Source organism: Crinia signifera, chromosome 11 (assembly GCF_055691185.1).
Source record: "Crinia signifera chromosome 11, ASM5569118v1, whole genome shotgun sequence".
NCBI lineage: Eukaryota > Metazoa > Chordata > Amphibia > Anura > Myobatrachidae > Crinia > Crinia signifera.
The window spans coordinates 56,335,134-56,349,335 of record NC_139227.1 but is presented as its reverse complement, the minus strand read 5'-3'; the positions used below and the strand labels follow the sequence as shown (position 1 = coordinate 56,349,335).

Below are 14,202 nucleotides of genomic sequence, written 5' to 3'. Positions count from 1 at the left end.
TTTCAGTGACATCCAAGATGGCCTTCTGATTTAAGGCTTGGGAAACCGATAACGAGTTCAAGAAGTCTCTTGAAGCAAAAAGTTGCTTTTTGGCTAAGAACTGGAGTCCCTCATCAAACAGGCCACAGGGGGGGAGAGCACTTTTCTTCCCACTACTGCTGCAAAACAGGGAGCATCTAGGTTTGCTGCCTTTCGCTCATCCTTTCGTCCCTCCTTTAAGGGGGTGATTTCCATCAGGCAAAGGAAAGGCTAAGTCCCGTTTTGGTGCCTTCGCTAGAAAGCAGGTGGCTAAGGGGGAGGAGAAGCCTTCCTCATGACGGGGTGGAGGCTCCCTGTTCTGGAAAAGAGTATAAGTTAAGTTCCTTATATTTTCCCTGCTATACCGGGACGTTTGGGCTCCCTCCACCCAGGATCCTAGGGTTCTCAGTGTTCTTTCTCAAGATTCTACAGGATCAGTCTCAAGGGAGTTCCTCCAAAGAGATATATTCCTACACCTTTGCCAAGGGAGGTGCACTTGAGAAATACCCTTTTGGGGGTGGCGAAGTCTAGAAAAGGGTGTGGTGATTCTGGTACAGCGGGAGGATAGAAAGAAGGGGTTTTACTCCATTATTTTCTTGGTCCCCAAACCAGATGGTTCTTTCAGGCCTATCCTGAAATCGCTAAACCTTTACCTGTGGGTGGACCACTTCAGGATGGAATCTCTGAGGACGGTTCTCTTGAGTTTGGAACTGGGAGAGCTCCTAGCATCCGTGGACATTCAATACGCCTAGTTGCAAAGAACATAAGTCTTTGCTGAGTTTCACAATAGGCGACCTCCATCTGCAATTTCAGACTCTCCCCTTTGGGCTGGCAACAGCTCCAAGGGTGTTCACAAAGATAACGGCGGTCATAGCAGCAGCTCTCAGACTCCAGAGAATTGTAATTATCCTGTATTTGGATGATCTTTTGTTCAAGGCGGAGTCAGCGGAGAAGTTGCAGTAGAATTAGCTGCAACTCCTTCCTGCAGAGCCATGGGTGGATATTAATTCTGCCAAAGTCCCAGCTGTGTCCCACTCAGAGGTTACAGTTTTTGGGAGTAATTCTGGATACACACCTTCATCAGGTTTTTCTTCCAGAGGCGAATGCCAGGGACATTCGTCTGTTAGTGTTGACCATTCTGCAGTCGCCAGGTCCTTAATTATGGCAGTGTTTAAAACTGCTGGGCAAGATGGTTGCGACCTTCGAGACGCTTCAGTACGCAAGGTTCCACTCAAGACCTTTTCAGTGGAACATACTTTCCAGTTGGTCAGGGAATCTGTTCTTCTGGATCAGGAGACTCGGGTCTCGTTGCTATGGTAGGCCTGGAATCTCTCCAGTTGGGACGCTCCCTTTGGTCTTAGGACTCAGTGGTTGTTACAACTGATGCCAGTCTCAGGGGCCGGGGCAGTAACCTTGAATTGCAGGGTCTATGGTCCAGTCTGGAGTCTTCCTTACCGCTCAATATACTGGAACTGTGAGTGACTTCTGCAAGCGGAGGAGCTTCTGAGGGGGTCTCCCATTCGTGGCCTGTTTAAACTACCAAGGGGGCACTCGCAGCAGGATGGCGATGCAGGAAGCCTCTCTGATTTTCTGGTTGGCGGAAACAAATGTTCCGGCTCTATCGGCTGTGTTCATTCTGGGGATTCAGAATGTAGAAGCATATTTTCTCAGCAGGGCAGACCTGATGGAAGGAGAATGGGAGTTACATTCGGAGGTGTTCTGGGAGATTGTGTCTCTTTGGGGACTCCCAGAGTTAGACTTGATGGCGTCCAGACACAATCATCAGGTGCCCAAGTTCTGTTCCAGAACCAGTGATCCGATGGCGTAGGCAGTGGATGCCATGACCGTTCCGTGGTGCTTCAGCATTGCTTAAGTCTTCCCACCATTTCCCATGCTGGCTCAGGCTCTCAAGAGAGTGAGGACACGAGGCAAGGATCATTCTGATAGCTCCGGATTGGCCAAGGAGATCTTGGTATTCCAACATACTGAGCTTGAAACCTCCATCTTGAAAAACAAAGGTTTCTCGGAGGCAATTATCCGTACTATGATTAGTGCATGGAAACCGGTTTCAGCTGCAAATTATTATAGAGTTTGGAAGATGTACAATTGGTGGTGTGAGACAGAAAGTTCACACCTCCAGATTTAAGGTTTCTAGATTTTCCTCTGGGTTGAGTCTGCAATCCTTGAAGATGTAGTGGTCAGCCTTGTCTGTTGTTTTCTTTCAAAAGAAAGTGGCTTTGTTGCAGGAGGTGCAGACGTTTCTCCAGGGGGTTACTCGTCTTAAACCTCCCTATAGACAACCAGTGGCACTGTGGGATCTGTCACTGGTGTGTCTGTCACTGCACACGTCTGTCACTGCAGTACAGCAGGAACCACCTTTTGAACCATTAAGGTCGGCTGACCTTAAGCTTCGGCCAGACGTGTGTCTGAATTGGTGGCCTTTTCTCGCAAGTCTCAGTTTTTGATTTTTCATGAAGCTAGGGCTGTTTTGAGAACAGTTCCAAATTTTTGTCAAAAGAGGTAACTTTTCATTTAAACCAGGAAATTGTGCTCCCGGTGTTTTTTCCTCCAGAGGAGGTTCGGAATAGGGAAAAACTGAAGAAATTGTATGTTTGCGCACTGCGCGTTTACGTGGACAGTGAAGGAGTTTTGTAAAACTGACTTGTTACTGGTACTATATGATGTACATAAGAGATGGTGGCCAGCGTCTAAGCAGACCAGTGCCCTCCAGATTTAATGCTCATACCACCAGGTCGGTTGCTTCCTCTTGGGCTGTGAGTCATGGGGCTACTGCGGAACAAGTATGCAGGGCTGCCACTTGGTCCTCTGTTCACACTTTCACCAAATTCTACAGGTTCCATGAGTTTGCGTCAGAGTACGCTTCATTTGGGCGAGCAGTGATGACAACTGTGGGCCTGAGCATACCCTCCCAAAGGACCGGCTCTTGAACGTCCCATGATTGAGCTTTGTCACCAAGATGGATGAAAGAGAAAAGGGGATTTTTGTAAGAACTTACCTTTCGAATCCCTTTCTCTGAATCCATTCTGGTGACACAGCGATCCCTCCCTTACGCTCATTAAGTAATGCCGTTTCATGTGTTGTCATGTTATGATGGTTATACAATTGGATTACTTGATTGTGCATATTAATATGTTCAGGCGTTGTACTGAATAATGTATCCTAGTGTGCTCTGGAAGTTGAACTGAGGGATGCTGGGATGCAGAAGGGAGGAGCCTGCCTGTTCCAAAGCTTTAGCATAGGTGCCTTGTTCCTGCGGACCCCCCTACATCCCATGGTTGAGGTGTGTCACAAGGATGGATTCAGAGAAAGGGATTCAAAGGGTAAGTTCTTACAAAAATCCCCCCCCCCCCCTTTTTTTTTAACACAAAAGGTTATAAAGTCTCAATACCCACATTCGGATCATTTAATGGAGATCCGAACTGAACAATGGGAAACCTTAGGCAAGAAATCCTCGATCTCTAAAAGACTACTGTCTAGATATCCTTTACCACCAGACTATTGTAAATTGTGGGTGACTCCTCCACCATTAGATTCCCACGTAACTCGACTGGTTAAACTGTCTGTAACGCCGGTTACCACAGGATCCTCATTAAAGGAGCCTACAGATAGGCGCATGGAACAATGCCTTAAGGAGCATAGGAGCAATTCCGAGAACCACACACACCTGCATCAGATGGCAGCTCATCTTCTAAGCCGCAAAGGCTTCAGCAAATTCTATTCTGGTACGCCGTATCCTATGGCTACACCCTTGGAAGGCTAACCTAGAGCCCAAAAAGATCCTGGAAATGTTACCCTTTAAGGGAAACGTTTTGTTTGGGGAAGAGCTTAATTGTAGCCTCCCTGGCAGCTGCTAACACTGCATGCCTTCCTACAGCTCTACCACAGAGATCGAAGGCTTCTCCCTTCCGTTCCTTTAGTCACCAAGGTAAAGCGAGAGGTCAAGCTTTTACTCGCACCTCAACCACATCTATGCCAACCAAGTCTAAGCCCAAAAAAACCTGGGCCATTCGACAGCCCGCAGCTGAACCTGCAGCATGATAGGGCGGGCCTCCCGCAAGGGGGACCCCAAGTGGGAGGCAGACTTCTACTTTACACAACAGTGGCTCACCACATCGGCAGACGCCTGGGTGAGAGAAGCCGTGTCAAGAGGATACTCAATCTCTTTCAAAAGAAACTCCCACCCCACAAAAGTTAATTTGCACAGGCCCTCCCACCCAATCTGCAAAAAAGTAGAACAATCAAAACAAATACTAGGCTCCCTGTTGCAGTCTCAGGTCATCATACCAGTCCCACACCATCAACGGGGGATCAGTTTTTACTCTACACTGTTCCTAGTCCCAAACCCAAAACGGGACTTACAGGCCCATACAACACTTAAGGGCACTCAACAAGTTTGTTAAGGTGCCAAAATTCCCCATGGAGACCTTGCATAAAATAGTGCTAGCAATGGAGCCAGGAGATTACATGGTCTCCCTGTACATATAAGACACTTATCTGCATGTCCCCATTCTCCATTCACGCTAGCGATTATTCTGGTTTGCACCCTTGTGTCGCCATTTTCAGTTTCAGGGCTTTCCATTCGGCCTGGCACTTCCCCCAGGATTTTCACAAAAATGATGACGGCTTGTCTGCATCAGCAGGGCATCAGTGTTTCGCTACCTGGATGATTTACTCCTAGTGGCCAAATCACCGGTAGTACTGTTAGCACACCTACAAACAGCAATTGCTGTTCACCAACAGCACGGTTGGCTCCTCAATTGGGAGAAATCCTCCCTAAAATTCTGCACCTTGGAGCTCTCTTAGATTCTCAGAAACAGAGACTGTTGCTACCAGCAAAAAAGTGTCAGTCTTCTACAAAGTCCCAGAGTATCAATCAATCTGCAGATACTGGACCTAATGGTGTCAACGTTTGATGTGGGCACAATTTCACTGATGTCCTCTACAACATCCTTTTGAAAATGGGATGGACAACATCAGCGTATCAGGACCACGTTCATAACGCTGACTCGAGGTTCGAATGTCTCTCCAACTGTCTAACCTGAACCAGGGACGTCCATTTTGGTTCACCGATTGGATTCTCCTCACTACCGCCGCCAGCCTACGAGGTTGGGGAGTGGTAATAGCATCCCGATCCTTGCAAGGGGTATGGTCCAGCTTGGAAATGCCCCTGCCCATCAATATTCTGGAGCCTCACTCAGTGTACAACACCCTCATTTGATCTTAGGATCTCCTCCATCAATATTCTGGAGCCTCACTCAGTGTACAACACCCTCATTTGATCTTAGGATCTCCTCCAAGGCAGACCTTTACAAATTAGGTCAGGCAACACAACAGTGGCCTACAAAAATCACCAAGGGGGCACCCACAGTGCAGCAGCCATACGTGAGGATCTGTCTCCGGCTGAGTGTCCTTCGGATGTAATTAAGGCTCTAACTATATACGTTGACCGTGCTGCTTCCATCCGAAAGTCACACATTATTTGTGCTCTACGGTTTTCACAAAAGGGGCTGGGCTGCGAACAAACTGTGGTTCGCTGGATACAATTAGTCACTCAGCAGGCTTACCAGCAAAAGGATCTCCCTCTACCACTGTCTATTCATGCACAATCCACCAGATCAGTAGGTCCATCATGGGCGGCACGCTGCGGGGCATCTGCTGAGCAACTGTGCAAGGCTGCAGCATGGTCATCTGTTCATACCTTCGCTAGGTTTTATGCATTTGACACGTTCCCCTCCCTTGAGAACTGCTATTGGATATCCCTGATGTCCCGCTGTGGGGACCATGAAACCAGAAGAAGAAGAAAACAAGAGTTATGGTAGACCTACCATTGGTTAACTCTTTCTTAAAGGTTAATTGGACCTATAGGGCACCCACCCTTATTTAGGCCTGAGGTATTCCTTTGTCATACACAAAATGTGACTTAATACGACCTTGGTCACTACTTCCCTCACTCTGTCTATGTATGAGTGTGCTGGTATGCTCTTATCTGTCTTCTTCCTTCTCCACTTCCTGCAATGGGCTGGCTAACAAACCAGAGAAGCTGAGCATGGAGGCGGGGTTCTAGGGGGAAAGGAGCCGTGCATCCTGGGATGCCTCAAAGCTTCGCTGATTGGTGCTACAGTTCTCTGGATCCGCCTACAGCCCGATGTCACCCTGTGAGTCCCATTAACCTCGAAGAAAGAGTTAACCAAAGGTAAGTTTACCATAACACTCATTTTCTCCTTCATCCACTAGGTGTCACTGGAGTTACACTGGGGAATAGAAGGCATCACAGGGAGCATGGGCACTTTAAAAATAAATTAGTGTGACCAACTCCCCCCTTCTACTTCCCCTCCCAGTCTTAGATTGTGCCCAAAAGGGATCAGGTCACATTTGGCTCATCTCCTGGGCTTTTTTGTAGTTAGGGCATAAATCAGCAAGAATTGCCATTTGAGGACAGGCAGATAGTTGCTGCTGCTACTATCTGCCTGAGACGCGGGAGCCTGCCGGAGGGAGCCGGCTGCTGCCACAGTTTGCGCCCGGCTCCCTGGCTGACAGAGACCACAGTCGCTGGAGATGCAACTGGCACCACTCATACGAGGCGCGTGCCTGATCCTTCCCCAGCCCCACCACCGACGGCAGTGCCGCAGCACCTGTATTATCCTGCCTTCCTGTTAGAGGGAGGTCAGGGACACAAACGGCGGTGCAGCAGAGGGTTTATTTAAACCTGGCGCCATTATAGGAGACAGGTGCTGGGCGGGGGGGCGGAATTACCGCACGGTGCTCTCAGCAAGCCCTGGCATACCCCGGCGTTCATGCATGGCGGCCATTTTCTATACAGTTTGGTGCCGCTGACACGCTGCTGGAGGCTCCGTGTTGCGCTGTAGTTCACTCCCTAAGACTACAGTTGGGTGACCCATTGTCTCCTGGTGATCATCCCGCTGAAAGCTCTACCCGGTCTGAGTTACAGTGGGGTTTAGAGCTGGGTGAAGACAGTTTGGGCTGTGTTTCAAATAGGGCCATAGCGCTGCTGTATTATATACCATAGCACTGTTTAGGCTCTGTGACGGCTCCTGTTTACCACAGTCTCCTGTGCATACCCCTGTCTGGGCATCACCACTTGCTGATGTCATGTCTCAGTAATCTATTGAGCTATCAGCAGCTCAAAGAGATAGAGAGACGGCAAGAAGCCAGCAGGCCTCTTTGGCTTCTGCTGTACAGGGCTTAACAAAAGCTCTGGTCCCTGCCCCAGCAGAGGGCGCTGGTGCTTCATCTTCAAGGGCATTAAAACCCCCTCTTTTACAAAGAAACAGGTTTCTCCCACAGACTGGCCGTAGGTGATTATGATGATATAACTAAGTTTTCAAGTAGAGAGAGATGATGATATGCCTGATCTGGAGGAGGGTGAATCCCCCCCCCCCCCCCCCCCCCCCCCCCCGACGATGATGATGATGATGATGATGACGTTTTAGCGTTTTATACGCAGGAGCCTGCTTAAGCCACTCAAGGCTTGGAAGATTTTATTGAGATGGTTGAGATTGCCTGTAATGTGACGTAGGATACTGACATTACGGTAGGTCCTTCTCTTTTTGGGGAAAAAGCAAAAGAAGTCTCCCACCTTTCCAGCGGAGGAACTGGATGACCATGTGCTGCAGGCTTGGTGTCATCCTGACAAAAATTTTTAGGTACCCCACAGGTTTTTGTCAAATTTACCCCCTTCCACCTGAGGGTAGGAAGAAGGTTGATCTACCACCAGTAGTGGACTCATCGGTATCGCAACTGTCAAAGAAGACAGTTCTCCCAGTACCAGGGGCTACCACCCTTAAGGACACCTCAGACCGTAAGTTAGAGGTAACCCTAAAAAACATTTTTTCTGCGGCTGGTGTTATACAGCGTCTGGCTCAGGTCGGATGCTGGGAAAATTAGGCCATGGGGTATGGGCCTCACAGATTTTAACAGGTCCGTGAGGGTTCTGACCCCACTTCCATCGTTCAGCTTGCTGAACAAATTCAGGAGGCCTCCACGTTTTTAATGGACACCTCATCTGATGTCTGTATAGTTGCAGCCAGAATTTCTGCTTTATCCATTTCAGCTCGCAGGGCCCTTTGGTTACACCAATGGCAGGCGAACGGAGAGTCCAAACGAGCGGTGGAGGCTCTGGCATTTATTGGTGATGTCCTGTTCGGGCCTGAGCTCGATAAGTGGATATCCCAAACAACCGGAGGTAAGTCTCACTTCCTTCCATCCTTCCTTCAGCAGCTCGCAGGACACCACAAAGGCCTTCCTTTCGGTCCTTTCATCCCACTAGCAGATTCAGAGACCGTTCCAGAGGTGGTGCTCCATCACAAAGAGGTTCCACGGGACGTGGCCGAGGTACCTCTGCAACCACCCAGGATCCCAAGTCCACCAAACTCTCTGCATGGAGGTCTCTGGTCCCATCTAGGGGATCCCAGGGTCGGGGCCTGACTGAAGTTTTACTGTCACTTCTGGCTGCAGTCTTGTCAGGACTCATGGGTAAGGGATCTGGTAGCCCAGGGCTACAAGATTCATTTTCGCTTATCTCCCCCAAACAGGTTCTTCAAGACCGGTTTACCGGTCTCTCAGGACAAAGCACGGCTTCTGTTACCAGTGGTCTCCAGGCTGCAGACAATGGGAGTTGTGGTGCCAGTACCCGAGGATCAGCATGCTCAGGGATACTACTCCAGTCTTTTTCTCGTGCCAAAGCCAGATGGCTCGGTGCAGCCTATATTAAACCTAAGGGATTTGAACCTGTATTTACAGGCGGTCAAATTCAAGATGGAGTCCTTGCAGTCGGTGCTACATGGTCTGGAACGGGGAAAATTCCTGGTATCTCGATATCAGGGATGCGTACCTACACATCCCCATTTGGCCTCCTCACCAGGCCCTTCCTTCGTTTCATGGTACAAAATCATCACTGGCAATTTCAGGCCCTGTCGTTCTGTCTCTCATCGGCCCCCAGGGTTTTCACCAAGGTGATGGAGATCCTCCGATCTCAGGGTGTGATCATTATCTCTTACTTGGACGATCTTCTGCTGAAGAGCCATTCAAGGGATACCCTATTGTCCAATATTCTTCTCATTACACACTGGTGGATCTTGGACTTTGCAAAGTCCCAGCTCCAACCCTCTCAACTCCTTCTGTTCCTGGGGATGACTCTGGACACCCACCAGATGAGGGTTTTCCTGCCATCCGCCAAAATTCAGTCCTTGCAGGCCCTGGTCCGGCTGGTGCTATGACGTCGACAGGTATCAGTACATCTCTGTACCAGACTCCTAGGGAAAATGGTGGCCTCTTTCGAGGCAGTCCAATACGGTCGCTTCCACTCGCAACCTTTCCAGTTGTATCTCCTCCATCAATGGTCAGGATCTCACCTGCACCTTCAACAGCAGGTGCCCCTATCACCTCAAGCAACCTACAGAGAGGCAGGGGATTTGGAATCTGGGAGTGGACACTCCTCACCACAGATGCCAGGCTTCGTGGCTGGGGAGTGGTCACTCTGGATCATCAGTTCCAGGGACTATGGATGAGACAAGAGAGCCTGCTCTCCATCAATGTGCTGGAACTCAGAGTAGTATATTATGCCCTCCTGCAGGCGGTACATCTTCTGCGGGACAGGGCCATTAGAGTCCAGTCCGACAACGCCACGGCTGTCGCCTATATCAACAAACAGGACAGTACTCGAAGCCAGGCGGCCATGAAGGAGGTGAGCAGGATCATTGTCAGCAGTCTTCATACCCGGTGTAGGCAATTGGGAAGCAGACTTCGTAAGTCGGCAGGATGTCCACCAGGGAGAATGGGGTCTCAACCCACAGGTGTTTCAGACCTTAGTGCATTGTTGTGGCCGACCGCAAGTGGACCTGATGGCATCCTGTCACAATTTCCAGCTTCCAAGGTACTTTGCGAGGGCTCGAGACCCACAGGCCGTGGGGGTGGACGCTCTGGTCGCTCCTTGGCCGTTTCAGTTTGTCTACCTATTTCCTTCGTTCCCGTTGCTTCCTCGGGTATTACAATGCATACGGAGGGAGGGAGTAACAGCCCTTCTGATAGCACCGGATTGGCCTCGGCGCTCTTGGTACACCAACCTGACGACTCTTCTGATCGATGAGCCGTAGCCTCTACCTCTTCAAGAAGACCTCCTCAGTCAGGGACCCTTCATCTTCCCAGAAATAGGACGTCTTCATTTGACGGATTGGCTGCTGAAAAGTCCATTTTAAGGCGAGCAGGTATTCCAAGAACTGTTATACCTACCATGAGGAGGGCCAGAAAGGAAGTCACTTCGAAACACTACCACCGGATTTGGAGATCTTGCGTGGCTTGTTGCGAGGGGCGTGGGATATCCACTACCCTCTTCAAAAAAGCTAGACTTCTCCTGTTTCTATAGGAGGGTTTAAATTCTGGTTTAAAGCTGAATTCCCTGAAGGTTCAGGTTTTCGCCCTCTCCATATTTTTCCAAAAACGGTTGGCATTCATCCCAGAAGTACAAACCTTCTTCCAAGGGGTTCTGAGGCTACAGCCTCCTATTCGTCTGCCTGCGGCACCCTGGGACCTGGACTTGGTTCTCGGATACTTACGACAGTCAGTATTTGAGCCATTGGAGGAGGTGGATCTTCGTTACCTTACTTGGAAAGTGGTTCTTCTGTTAGCTCTGACTTCAGCTAGAAGCGTCTCGGAATTGGGTGCACTTTCTTGTCGTTCTCCCTTCCTTCAATTTCAGTCTATCCTTTCTAGCAAAGGTTGTTTCAGCGTTCTATGTAAACCAACCCATCTTGGTCTCTGCCTTCTCGGAGGCTTCACCAGCGGAAAAGTCTTTGGATGTGGTTAGGGGCCTGCGCATCTATGTCTCTCGCATAGCCTCTCTTCACAAGTCAGATGTCTTGTTTGTCCCCTATGACCCCTGTATGTTGTGGGTGGCCAGCTTCCAAACAGACGATTGGCAGGTGGATCCACCTGACCATTCGTCAGGCGTACATTGCTGGTTCTCAGACGCCACCTTCTACCATAGGGGCGCACTCCACTAGATCCGTGGGTCTCTCATGGGCGGCTGCCAGTGGGGTTTCCCTCCATCAGCTCTGCCGAGCTGCTAAGTAGTAAGGTCGTCAAACCTTTGTTCGTTTCTATAGGTTTGATACCTTTTGCGGCGCTAGCTTCTCAGTTTGGCTGCTCTGTCTTAAAGGGTTCTCAACTCTCTCTTGCCCGTTTTGGGAGCTCTGGGACGTCCCCAGTGTAACTCCAGTGACACCTAGTGGATGATGGAGAAACAGGTATTTCGTACTTACCGTAAATCCTTTTCTCCGAGTTCACAGGTGTTACTGGACGCCCGCCTCAGCGCTGTTCTCCACCATTATATGTTGTGATGAACCTCCTCTTCAGAAGTGTGTTATTATCTTCCTGCTCCTTCCGGGCACAATCTTTATGACTGCCTGGGAGGGGAAGTAGAAGGGGAGGAGTTGGTCACACTAATTTATTTTTAAAGCGCCCTTGCTCCCTGTGGTCGCCTTCTATTCCCCAGTGTAACTCCAGTGACACCTGTGGACTCAGAGAAAATAATTTACGGTAAGTACAAAACCCTGTATTTGTTTGGGGAACCCAGGACTCTGCCCAGTCTTTGCCAGGAGCCGGTTATGGCAGCACAGACACTGCGGGTGCTATAGAATCTTATGGGTACAGTGTCGTGGGGGATATTGGTGGGTTTGGGGAAATAAGACTTTTATTGCTTTCCCCTGCACAGAATCCCTCATTCCACGTGAGCCTGGCCTGGTGTCTAGGGGACTCAACAGAGCGGCTACAGGGAGCGTTCCTGAAAGAGCTACAGGTAAGTGTCATCTGCCTGCTCTAGTTCTGTGGCTGTTACCAAAACACAGACTTGGTTCTCCAAACCTATTGTACAAAACATCAGTGTCATAAAGGTAAGAATTATAAACCCAATATCCATGTACTCCCTCCAGTCATGCTGCCAGTCATGTGGTTCCAGCAGTGAGGTATGGGGAAAGCACACACTGCCCAGCATGGAGGGGGGGGGGGGGGGGGGGGGGCATTATGCAGGGTGGATATTGGAATCACCCAGTGACCACCTCCCTGTCAGTGCATAGCAGATGCCGCTGCTGTTCATACAGGGACTGTGCTAGGAGCAGTTACCTCACCTCTTCAATCAGCCGGCACATAAACATATAGTGGTTTATTTCCTACTATTCTGACTGTGGAGGTTGGGGTACTATTCTGACCCCAAGGCCTCTGTAGTGGGGAGACTGTTATACATCAAGTCTGTGAAGCCCCTCATCACCCGACTAACAAGACCAGATCCTGGACACACATACGTGTTCCGGTGTCTCCTGAACTCTGGACCTGGCTACAGCTCTGAGAGTGTTGGCAGAGATGACTGCATTACCCGAGTGTCTCCACATGGGATGTGGTCATTTGGTCGACATGGGAAAAGATCCACATGGATCTAGGTCGACATAGAAAACGGACTACATGGTTCTAGGTCGAAAGGTCATTAGTTCGACAATGTTTAGGTCGACATGGGGTTTTTCACTGCCGACCGGTGCTATTTCATGCCCTACCATCCACTAGGACATACTGGGGACGCATAGTAAGCGGATGCGGTGCAGTTGAAACTGTGTCCATGTTGACATTCAGGTTAAAAAAAAAAACAGTGAAAAACCCATTGTCGACCTAAGGACTGTTGACATCATACTGTAGACCAAATGAACCCCTCCCTGTACCTGAGTGATCCACCAGTCGGTGCTATGGTGACAGGCCGGTCCTTCCTGTATCGGTACACAGTCTCAGTATGGGCTCCTATCGTCACCACAAGACACAAACAATCCTCTGGCCAGTGTGGTTCAGGCTGCAAATGTCTCGGCCAAGAATTAGCACAAGGCATGAACGATCTAGGTCAGGGTCATTCATAACTGCCCCAAACCTCCCGCCTGCCTATGATGCACCGTAAAGAATGGCATTATTTGGGCTGATGAGTCTTCTCTGCTTTCAGGGTGTAGTGGATGCTTTTGAGGACTCTGAGCTCCTGACTCGATTCTGTGCAAATGAAATTTGCTGCAAGTCTGGGAATAAGGTCTTTTTCATCCCCCTGCAGTGATCATAGAGGAAGATACCATCATGGAGGAGACCTGTACTACACAGCTCAGGGGGAGATGCTAATCTCTTCTCCACTCATGCCGGGACACCAGTGATTGGAGCAGTAGTTGTCCCCAGGAGAGAGTGACCACTGTACAAAGCTCATGTACAGACACAATAGGGGTTGTATTATTATTGATAGCGCTGGTACAAACCTACTGTGCACCTCCATATCCCCTCTTTTTACCCACCTTTAGGCGACATCTCCCAATCCTCAACCACACAATACCCTCCGAGTAATCTCCCAATCCTCAACCACACAATACCCTCCGAGTAACCTCCTATCTGACACCAGTCATGTCATTACCCCCAGGGATGTCATACATCCCCCGCACCAACAACTACCCGCAACTCACCCACTACCAACTATCCTCTCCTCGCCCTTACAGGACCACCTATCTGCCCACCCTTGGGTCGCAAGCACCAACCCTATTCTAACAGCACACCACCCCATCATACTTATATACCCTAAACATCCTGTTTTATTGTCTCATCCCTCATGCCACTAACCTACCTCTCCACCCGCCGATTTCCCCCCAGTCATCACATCGCTGCCACTCGCTATGTCAGTGAACCCGTCAGGCAGCTCCACAAACTCATCAGCATCCCCGCCGGTACGAGCCTTCTTCATCCCTCCAATAGGACCACAGCTTAGACACCCCATTTGGGATACGTACACACGCACCCACTGTACGTAATCCCACCAATAGCCACAATCTCCCCGCCCTACGTCACACTCCGGTGTCCACTCACATACGAGGCACGGCACATGCGCTGTCCTCATCCCACAGCAACCATAGAAAACCCCACATCGGGCTCTAGCGCCACACTTTTGCGCATGCGCAGTAGACATCGCCATGGAAACGCCGATTCGGCGCCACACTCAAAGGTATTTAATCCGGGCCAGGGACCACACACTCTCCACCATTGAAAAAGTCCCTCTGAGGGACAAAATGCGTTTGGGACTTACATCCCACCAAATTCAATTGTGTATTGTTTTTACAGTAAATAAATTGTGCTTGTATTTAA

At 49.7% G+C, this 14,202-nt stretch overlaps 1 protein-coding gene across 3 annotated transcripts in view; it reads left to right on the top strand.

The window, feature by feature from the left end:
• Positions 1-14,202, top strand: part of USB1 (U6 snRNA biogenesis phosphodiesterase 1) — a 20,842-nt gene extending 6,640 nt beyond the window's left edge. For all 3 annotated transcript variants that reach the window (XM_083165195.1, XM_083165196.1, XM_083165194.1), the window contains exons 7-8: positions 11,768-11,851; positions 13,031-14,202. In XM_083165195.1, coding sequence (XP_083021321.1) covers positions 11,768-11,851; positions 13,031-13,135 — 189 coding nt within the window. In that variant the 3' untranslated portion in view covers positions 13,136-14,202. The remainder of the gene's footprint in view (positions 1-11,767; positions 11,852-13,030) is intronic.